Consider the following 11,150-nt stretch of genomic DNA (forward strand, 5'->3'; position numbering starts at 1 on the left):
AGTTCTCTGCTTTGGTAAACTGAAGGTGACCTTTGCCGCAGCCATGTGGCAGGTGGTGCCCTGGTGACCCTGTGCTCTGTTTCCCTCCCAGGTGCAGCAGTGGCAGGCATCTACAGAGTGGCCGGGAAGAACATGGCTCCCCTGGAAGCCCTGGTGTGGGGTGTGGGGCAGACTGTGCTGACACTGATCATCTCCTTTTCAAGGATCCTCGCGACACTCTGAGGTTCTGACGGAATGTCTTCTTCACTAAGGAAATAGATGTACAGCTTCCCCGGAAATGGCGTTGTTAACCAGCTGAAATGAAATTGTACAAGCAGGGACCGGGCAAGTCCAAACGTGTGGAAAGCCTGCCCTCTGGCGTTCAAGCGATTGCACTACCGCACTGCACCTTACGTGCCTCCATCCCAGGCAAGGTGCACAGGACACTATGTGAAGCTGCAAGAAAAAGCACCTTGTTTAGCTGCCAATCAGGTTAACATTGGTGTTGAAATCATCGTTCTCAACAGTGTTGTGTTAAGTTACAGGGAGGTTTTGAGAAATTGATCTATGTGCCAAACTTTTCTTTCTGTTAACATCGATCATGTGACAGTTTGCAAGTGTAGATGTAGGTGAGTGCTGTGAATATACTTGACATGGATTCAGGTAACATAGTCAGACTTTGTTTGTCATGCTAACTCCCATATGAATGCCGAACACCAGGCTTTCAATACTAAGGAAGGCATTTGGTTTTTAAAGCTGAGTGTTTCTGGGACTTGGGGCTTTAATATGTCTATGTGTTGTTATTTAATTTATGTGAAAAACAATAGTCTTCTTAATGGAAGACTAGCTGAGCTGTTCTAAGGACTCAAATAGACTTGGAGGGTGCATACTTTTCAGTAACTTTCACCCTTTTAATAGTTTCCCTGTACATCATATTCTATTTATATGGATTCAAACACATCGTCACTTGTGTGTCATAAAATATCATTTGAAATTTTTCTTATAAATTTTGTAAGAAGTCTGAAATGCATGTTGCATTCTTCAACCCTTCTAAGAAAGTTCTTGCCTCATAAGTCACAGAACACGACCTTCTAACTCATGTTGTGGTAGGATTGTGTTGTATGTGTACATGTCTCGGCAGTCTTTGATTCCGGAGTACTAACTGCTTAGAGAGTGGCCTAAATTAGGCTCTGGGATTTAAAATGCCTCATTTATAGAAGACTAATAAGTACCTTACATAGGAAGAACAGTAACTCTCTTGCTCTGTATGTGCGGTGGGGTTAGGATTACACTAAATAAAAACTGGGGGACATAGTGTATCACAAGTTGGCAGTTAGTCAGAGTGTATCAAGACAGCACAGAGCCTTTGTCTGAGGGGTCATTTCAGGGGTGTCATTTGAGTTTTTGTTTCTAAGTTATTACCTGAGTCAAATAGAGTCTCGGATCACACTCATTAAAATTCTAAAATACAGAATTTGTCTGTAAAACCTTTTAGGAGGTTTAGAAAAATACACAGTTGTTTGTTATGAATACAAGAAGTCGGGAAAGTACAGACCCTGGTTGAAGTGAGTATTGTGGGGAGATGGTTAACTAGTTGTGATTACAAATGTGCTAACTTAAGAGAATATCCATTGTAGAGATTATGAATTTATAAGTAAGCTAAAAAAGAATGGAGCCCCTAAGCTCTTTAACTTCATTTGGTTTTAAGACTTTTATTATCCATACCCCTTTTCTCTAGCAAAAGAATATATTGACAGCTTTTGGAGGGGCTGCTTTTGCCAGTACATAAAGCAGTTTATAATGTGGCTTGGAAATTCAACAACCTCCCCCCCCCCAAATCAACCATCAGTAAGTCTTCACCCTGAGAGGTGTGGGAAAACAAGTCTAGAGATGGATTCTGTGTACAAGCCTGCTGTTTCTCCCGTGTGTTCTTTATATTCTTCATGCTTTCTGAAATGAAACCTAGGCATCTTTTCCAGATAGACCTGGTTCTCCTTTCCTGTTGGCTGATTTCTGCTCTTCCCTCAAGCGGCTTGTCCGGAATTCAGAGCTTCGTGTACCACCAGGAAAATTGCTAACACGGACAGTGCTTCTCATGTACAGAACAAATATTTATTTTAACCTGGTTATTTTATGATCTAAGAAAGTTATCATAGGAGGTAATATGGAACCCAGTGTTTATAACCTAAAATTAACTAGAAATTAACTTGACGCATTGAATATGTGAATGAATGGACCAAAGAGGTTTGAGCTCCTGTTTCTGCTCTAGGATGAAAGTCTGAGAGGGTTATCATTTTATAGACTGTCCTGAAGTCATCTCATTGTCAAGCTGATTTGCATTAAGAATTGTGTTTGTGTGTGTATGTGTGTGTACTTTTATTTTGAGGGGCATTTTTAATTTCTTCAGTTACTTCCATTGGGATTTTGTGTAACTGTCACTCTTGGTAGTTTGAAATGCAGTTGAATAGTATGGATTTATGAAACTGTCTAAATAGCTGTTTATATGGTGAAGTTTTCAAGAAGATAGCCATTTCTTATAGAGACAAATGTTTAATGATATATATATATATACACACACACAAGTATATCATTATATACATATATAGATAGCTATATATGAATATGGTCCAATTGGAAAGCTTTGTTTGATGAACATTTTCCTATTGGAGAAGTTGCTATATTTGTTCAGTTAAGGGATCTTTTAGACTGGAGGGTGTTTAGGATTTTTGCTGGAGACCCTTGTTTGGGACATGACAAAAGCTTCCACCAACATAGTCAAGTTTCATGTTCTGAAAACTCGGCCGTGGTCTAGCAGTAAATTTCCTTCATGACAAAGGAAAAGTCTTTAGCACCAGGGCCTCATGTAAGTTACAAGTGAAGCCTGTTAACTTCTCAAGAAAGAGGTGCAGGTCATAGGCCCTGGCACAGTTCCATTGGCTTCTCAGGGGACCTGATGCCTGCATTCATTTCAATTTAAAGTGTCATTGTTAATTTGAATTCTCATATGTATCATCCAGTGTTAAAGTCTTATCCAGGATACTTTCTTAGTATTTGCAATGCAGAATTCCACTGCTTCTTTTCCAAGCCCTTGGGGGGTTTTATTTATGAAAGGAAAGAAGGTTCACTGGATGATTTAAGATTTAAAAAAAAAAAAATGCTATAGGAAACAGTGCTTCCAGGACCTTTCATTTGCAGTGGAAAGTAGGGTGGCCTCTTTAAGGTACCCAGACTGGCACTCACTACCTAGCTCAGTTTGGTGAGTTCCCATCTCCTATGTACAAAGATGGCTGAAATAGGATTCCCTCACTCGAGTCCACCAGGAACTGGCTAAACAGTTTCAAGCCCTAAACAGCTTGGGCAGCTAGTACCTTGTTGCTTCCTGAGACTCATCCTTCACTTCCTCTTGTGACCTAGTTTTTCCTTTCCCATCTCATCCTCTGAATTGGGCATTACAGTGTCTTAGATGCTGCTCAGAGCTAGGGGAGAAAGGACTAGATTCTCAGCCAATGCTCCAGTCTTGTGTCTAGGCTCTGTCGCCTTGTTCCCTCTGATCTGAGCATTGTTTAACCACTCTTAGTTTCAGGTTTCACTCTGGACTTTGATGAATTTCTCCTGGGTAAAAGAATGCATATGTGACATTAAGTGCTCAGAAGACAGTCAATAGAATGGACAGGTCATTTTTGCAATACCCATTAGAGACGGCGTTTTGTAAAATTTACCTTTCTTCATCCATTTCGTGTCTCTCTGTATATTTTAAGAAAGAAAACAAATCTTTCCTCTAGCCTTGCTTTTGGCACCTCCTCTTTACTTCTTAAAGTCAGCAGGTAACTCTCCTAAGGGTACTTCGGGGAGTTGGTGGTACAGGGCAGACAGGAGGAGACTCCGGGGTTGTCACCGCTGTTACTACAGGAAGAGTAGAGGTGGCCAGCATTTCCTCCGCTGCCATCTCCTACTTCTTTGGATTAACTTCAGACCTTCATTGACTCTTGATGTTATCCAAAGGATTGCCCTTGTTGTAGCTCCCCACCTCTCCTAGTCACCTGTCACCTGTCATCCTGAGCATCTGGGACTTCTATATCCTGTCTCTGTTGGTTTGTTTATTACCTATTTCTATTTAACCTAAAAAAAAAATACCATTATCTTAAACTTATGACCATTTTATAATGGAGGGAGTGACAAGATGCTGAGAACACGTTCTGAACTGTTGGCAGACAGTGCTGTTGCCATTTGAAAACCTTTTTGAAGACTGTCTCAAACAATATTTGGAAGCACCCCTTTTGATTTTGTGTGTAAGACATGAAGAATACAGGGAAATTACTGGGGAATTTCTCACGGGTTTAGATTGCAGAGAAGTATGGTAACACAAGTTGAGTGGAACTGAGTCAAGTGCTGTTTCTTTTTAAAATCAAGGGTTTGGGTTATATTCTCAGTGGTTCAACATGACATCATCTAGTAGTCTCCTGGTTGCCCAGAATTCTCATCCTTTTGAAACTGTTCAGAATATAAAGGACATTATTTGATTTTAAAATATAATGTTTTTTAAATGTATGTGAATAATGCCATTTGTAACAGAGGAAAGTTCAAAGAGGAGGAATTGTTAAAGAGGTCAGTGCACAAAAGCACGCGTGATAAAGTTCCCTGCATTCTACAAGCATAGTTCCTCCATCCTGCTAAGAATTTAAACCCCAGTGAGATACAAGTTTGCTAATATTTCACTCTAAGGAGTGTGGGCTCTACCAAACACATGCACTTAACATCATGGTGCATTTTGTGTGTGGTAGATTTGCCCTTCTCCCTTGGAGATCCTTGTTCCCTCTAGGTAATCCAGTGTGATATCTTGGTTTCTGAATTTGCCTACGACAGAACATAGCTAGGATTTGTTTGGGAGGAATTAATGCTTAATATATGAAATGTTTTCAGTAAACAGGAAGTGCACTGGCTACCTCTTTGTGGTGGTAGGGCAGCATTCACCTTTCTGAGCAAGCTGAGCTGTGATCCAGAATAATTTCTTAATTTAGGAGATTGGCTCTCACATTCTTTACCTGTGTGTTTAACTTATCTAGTAGTTTTCTTGGTTTTTTGAACTGATTTATCTAGCAGTTTCTGTAACAATCTCTCGCCTTGCTGAAGCAGATGTCAGATATTATTTCTTCAGTGTCACAGTTCCTTGACAGAAGCTGGAGTGCTGGTCTAGAGTGAGCGTTCTGTGCCTGTAGTTATGCCGTGGTGCCCATGGAAAAGGAAGTAGCTGACGGCATCAGGTGGGGTGGGGTGGGGGTGAGGTGACGGAGGGAAGGACGATGTGATGCTCCTGTTTTCCTTTAGATGCTATCCTGTACCCACAGCTAGTGTATGTAATCTCACTCTCCCCTTTTGGGGAGTTCCCAGGTCTCTGATGTCAAATGGGAAACAGTATGGCCTAAATACCTAGAAAGAGGAGTTCTGATGCATGGTCATCTAAGACCCAGGACCAGAGTACTTTCCCTCCCGGATGTGTATTGGTAATTACTTTTTAAATATTAACTTTTTTAGAGCCCTGTCTAAATGAATGGTAGCTTGGGACTACTAATGATATTACAACATTTTGTTTGCTTTTATTTTAAGTTTTATGTATTTGAGATAGGGGCTCACTTGCTGTATAGCCCAGGCTAGTTTTGAACTTGTGATCCTCCTGTCTCAACCTCTCAGGTACTGGGATTAGGGGTGTGTGCCACTGCTTGGCTCCTTCATTTTAAATCAAAATGTTTACATTCCATCACTGAATGTGGTTGGGATGGAACAGTTTTAAAGCTTTCTTCCTGGAAAGACAACTGGAGGCTTTTGTTTGCATAGATTTTTTTCAGTGTTTATGATAGTGGATGCGATTTCAGGGAGAAATCGAGAAACAGTCTGACTCTCTCCCCAGTACGCACCTTTAGTCATGAGGTCCACCTGTTTAGATGGATAAATAAGAAGTTCCCCTGTTGCTCATTTTAGCCATATAATCTGGCAGAGCATTCACCTGTGCTTCTACCCTCATGTTAGCCTCAGCCTTCAGATGTCCCAGGATGAGGGAGCAGCTTTGAAGTTAGATGCTAATGTGGCTTTGTTTAAGTAGCAAGTATAATTGATCCGTCAGAAAATACTAAGAAACTCACTTTAAAATTGTAGTAGCTCTCAGCCCACTGATGAATCATTTAGCTGAACCACAGTACAATTTTTAAAAGCTAAATGATGACTCGGTGTCTTGGAAGTTAAGAACCTTTGCAAAGTGTCCTCAGTGGGGCTGGGGTTGGTACCAGTGAGCTGGCTTTGTTTGTACACTCCACTGCAGAGAGACTCTGGAGCTTAGGAAGGGCCACTGAGGCAGTCCAACTGCTCCCTTCCTAGGGTTCCCGAGGAGTCAGTCAGCCACCAGCTACGACAGGAGACAATTGCTTTCACTACCCTTCATTCCCCAGCGTTTCCCTTTCCTGTGGGTTCTTTCTTCATTTTCCAAGCAAGTGTGAAACGGGGAAATATGTGGTCAAGCAAATTAAATGTGGGATTTTAAAGCTGGGTTTTATGGTACACTAGAGATTCCTGTGTGAACAGTGTTAGTTTAATATTGTAGTACAAGGACAGACTTTATGTAACCTTTAGAAATACGTTTGCCATCAGGGATTTATTTTTACAATAAAAATACTAAATGTACTGTGAAGCTTAAAGACAGGAAGAATAGACATTGGAGGGTGATACTCAAGCAAGAGTGTGTTTGATGAAGTACCTGCATTATGTGAACACAACTTCCCCTTCTGTTAAGACTATAAACTACACTGTATGAATATGTGTACTGCATGTTTACATAAAACAGTTTCATTTTGAAGGATTATTTAAAATATGTTTATATGTAATACCTAACCGGCTGTAAATATTGTATACTATTGATTTTTAATTTTATATGAGCAATTTTTTTATTTCCCAAGTCATGTACAAATTTCATTGTATATATAGCATAACTTCCTGGAGAACACAAATTTTGCAGTGAATTTTAAGTATTTTAATTGCAGTAAGCATCGGGTTAGCCTCAGAGATGCTGGTCCTTATTTTAAATTATTTTTCACCACACATTTTCTTCAAAGGGCAGCAATAAACATATGCAAGTTATCTTGATCCTTGAAAGTTGGCCTGCGAAGATGAGACCGCAGTCAATCCACTGCTGTAAAAGATGCACAACTCACACCATCCCGCGTCTGGTCCCAGGACAACTTCGGAGAGCCGCACGTGGCTCTCCTCTGTAGTATACAGGGTGAACTGAGGACAACACACAGAACATCTGTTAAACTGAACCCAGCACTTCAATGTCGTACACAGAATTTATTGTGTCATTACACAGAATTTATTGGATTAAAATTTGTAATATACAGTATTTTAATAAAGTTTCTGTATTCAATTTCATGCACTTATATATAAATAAACCTGTCTTCAAAAGCTTTACACGGTGCTGGACTCTTGACTGTCTAAAGTCTGTATCTTCTCAACTCACTCACAGTGGACTCAGTGTATTCTCACAGGCCAGTGATATGGCTCAGAGCTACAATGCTTGTCTAGCATTTGTAAGATTCTGGGTTCAATCTCTGGTACCACAAAAGCCATAGAAAACACAATAACATGACCTCTCCTGATCGTTTGCTGTTTTCTCTGGGCCAGTGTCACCTGTGAACTATGAAAGTATTGAAAAGGTAAGCAACAAGTTGAAAGACAAATTTGGCCTGGCTTATATTTGCCAGTAGTCAGTTGGTGCTAAACTAATCCTAGGCCACATAAGCATTTATTTCTAAGAATCACTGTTTTAAAAATTCTGCCATGGGGCTGGGGTGATGGCTCAATCAGTACTGCTGGCCTTGTTCATATTCCAGCACACATGTGAAAAGCCAAAATCTATGGCGTGTTCCTATAACGCAAGCACTAGAGAATAGGAGACAGGAAGATTCCTGGCCTTAGCCAGTCCTGACTGATAAGCTCATGGTCCAGGAAAGACTGTCTCCAAAATGAAGGTAGCCCTGGAGAGATGGCTCACTGAGTAATGATGCTCACTACCAAATCTAATGACCTGAGTTCAGTCTCCAAAACCTACATGGTGGAGAAAGTTCAACAGTTCAACATAAAAATGGAGAATTTTGGAGAACCGTAGCACACCCTTGGCATTGTGGAGTCTCAGGATTTGGACTGTCTCATTTGAGGCAGAATATGGGTTTTTTTTTTTAAGGGATTTCTGAGGGAGGTGCCAGGCTCACCCATCTTAAGAAGGGAGTGGACAGTCACTTCCTATGAATGTCACTGACCCTATTGGGACAAAAACTAGCTTTATGTATAATGTTAAGGAAGTAAACACATTTTTCATTTATACTGGTGTTTATTTAATTCTTATATTTACCAAATTGAAGTGAGTTTCTTTTTTGGTACCAGAAAGCATTCTTATTCCACCATAAGAATTACAAAATTACTAAATACCTCTCCACATTGCCCATGAACCAAACCAAATAGAAATCTCAGATGAAATGCAAATCTTGCACACATGCACCAAGAGTTTATTACTTTATTTTCTTGGACTCTAATGTTTTGAAATGTTTTTGAAACAGGTAACTGTTTTTATATATTTTATATCCATTGAGCATTGAGAGAAGGCAATAAACTTCATCCTTAGGGCACCGACCTAGGACAAGACCAAAGACAAAGGATCCAGAAGGAAGACACTTGAACCCTATACCAACCCTTGTGGAGGACAAGTCCTGCTCAACTTACTGAATGGGAACTCGCGTCCTGGGTGTTTTCATGCCTGACCTTGTTACCTCATGAAATTGTACCTGTGGTTATAGAGACAACGAAGGAAATCAACAGGACCCATGGTCAATCTTTCATAGGGAAATTGGGTCTGCCTCCAGAAACATTTAAGGAGCATTTATATCTCCTAATGCTGACCACTTGTCTGCAAGTTTTCATTATTTGTTGCAACCAGACCCACTTTTGTCCACGTTTATAGAATGGAACTGCATCGTCTGTTTAGTTGCAAGGCTTCATTCTACCGCTAGATGGTGCCGTGGTTCTATATTCTTTTTCCACTTAGGCGTCCAGACTAATTTGGTATGTAGTTTGGGGCTCATTCCCTTAAGACAGCTAATTATTTTGCCTCCTAAAGATAAGTGAGCAAATTAAACATGAGAAAAAACATGGTTTCTATATGCCATCACTAACCAATTTTTGCTTTCTGAAGAATGATTAAGATACAGTGTTGAGAGTTATTTACAAATCAAAAAAATTAGCTATATTAATCTGATTTTTAATTAAGTCATTAGCCTTGTCTTGATTTATGCATTTTTCTCAAATTCCATTACTTAACGCCTAATCACATTTTATCAAATTGAATATACTATGTAGCTAGTGATAGTTAAATAGTTTCCCCAGAGGAGAGAAACAACTCCAAAACTACACAGCCTTAGAGCTGCCTGTCAAGTCCTGGTCTGCCACCCCTAGCTTCAACATGGCCGTGGTGTTTAGTTTCTGTGACCCTCAGTTTAAACATCAATAAACCGGGAATAACGTGTATAGAATGAATGCCCAGCCTATAACTCTGTATCCCCCATTAGCTGTTTGTCTGTAGGACAGGTAGACAGATGTCCTTCTAGGCCTTTGCTGCAGGTTTCGGTAGGGAGTGAAATAGATCTCTTCCAAAAATCAGAACCAGATTCTATGTCCTGAGGTGAGGGTGCTTCTTCTTTTGAGAAAATCCTTTCAGACTAAAACTGTCCCATTGACCACGGTGTTACTTCTGAAACAAAGCCTGCTGGGAGATTTTCTTTTCTTTTTTTAGAAGCAGTAATGGAGAGGAGCCTGTTACAAAGCAGAATGGATGAACTTGCTCAGCTAGCAAATTCCTTGCATTCCCTAGACCAAATATGTCCAAGCTTGAGGAAGCCACAGCGGTGACTTAAGTGAGGTCCCCTGAAGGACAGGCATGACGTGCCTGTTAGCTGTGCAAGGTCACCGGCTACCTCAGATCCTGTTGCTAATAGCTTTGTTTGTTAGTGTACAGAAATAAGTGTAGCTCAGACCCCCACCCCCCACCCCGCAGGGCTGATGCTTTCCCGGACATGCTGTATTACACAGTGTGCCTGCTCTGCAGGGACTGTGGAGACAAACACAGAATTGCTCCCAACCCTAAGTCAGGACACTGTGACAAGAGAAGCTGAGAGCCAAGCCCGCTTTTCCTTCCTTGTCCCTTTATGCTGACTGCCGTTTGGTGACTCCAAACCATGACACAAAAAGGAAGTAGGACAAGCACAGAAATGGGTGGGGACAGTTGAGACTTGTCTTGAAAGCCCTGTGGATGCTTCCTGAGTGAGACGTGGTCCTTCTGGTCTGACCTCTCTGTACCTGAGACTCCGTTAGACCTGGGCGTCTGCTAGTCTCTTCCCTGATCAACACAGCATTAGATGAACTCCCCTTGTCTTCTCAAAGTTCAGGCTGACACTGTCCATGCAACACCATCCACACAAGTAGTATTCTCATAACTTCCCTAGACTGCGGCCAGTCGAGCAGCCTGAACTCAACACTAGTCTTGACTCAAGCCATAACCCTAATCATCCTAACCATAACCTCAACACTAATAGTGCATTTGAAGGTTTAGTCTCTGCACATTCTTAGTTAAAAACCTTGAGCTACTTTTTTTTTTCAAGGTCAATGAAAAAACCTGAAAACTTCAAATCTAAATCATAACTCTCTCTCTCTCTCTCTCTCTCTCTCTCTCTATATATATATATATATATACATATATATATAATCTATCTATCATCTATCTGTGTGTGTGTGTGTGTGTGTGTGTGTGTGTGTGCGCCTCTTATTGGTAGAACACTCATTGTAATTATGTTATTTCCCAGCCTTTACTGGCAAACCTTTGACATATTCCATTTACCATCATGGTGTGTTCTTACTTGGAAAGAAGTCTTGTTGTTTGTTTGGGATATTTGGTTTTGGGTCCTGTCCGGGTGGCAACCCAGGGCTTGGTGCACACTAAGAAAGCACACTTCCCCTGGAATAAACCCAAACATGTTTTCTTTCTGCTTTTCTGTCCTGGATACATTTACTTAGTTAAACAAGTTCTTTCATGACTTGGGCAGCTGGTTAGACAGAGTCAGTTCTGAAGGCTGACCTAC

The 11,150-nt window shown here is 40.8% G+C and overlaps 1 protein-coding gene across 2 annotated transcripts in view; it reads left to right on the plus strand.

The window, feature by feature from the left end:
- Window positions 1-7,434, plus strand: part of Tmem170b (transmembrane protein 170B) — a 40,099-nt gene extending 32,665 nt beyond the window's left edge. For both annotated transcript variants that reach the window (XM_076573225.1, XM_006972805.4), the window contains one exon: window positions 92-7,434. In XM_076573225.1, coding sequence (XP_076429340.1) covers window positions 92-222 — 131 coding nt within the window. In that variant the 3' untranslated portion in view covers window positions 223-7,434. The remainder of the gene's footprint in view (window positions 1-91) is intronic.
- Window positions 7,435-11,150: the final 3,716 nt, after the last annotated feature.

The sequence above is a fragment of the Peromyscus maniculatus genome, chromosome 5 (assembly GCF_049852395.1).
Source record: "Peromyscus maniculatus bairdii isolate BWxNUB_F1_BW_parent chromosome 5, HU_Pman_BW_mat_3.1, whole genome shotgun sequence".
Taxonomy (NCBI): Eukaryota; Metazoa; Chordata; class Mammalia; order Rodentia; family Cricetidae; genus Peromyscus; species Peromyscus maniculatus.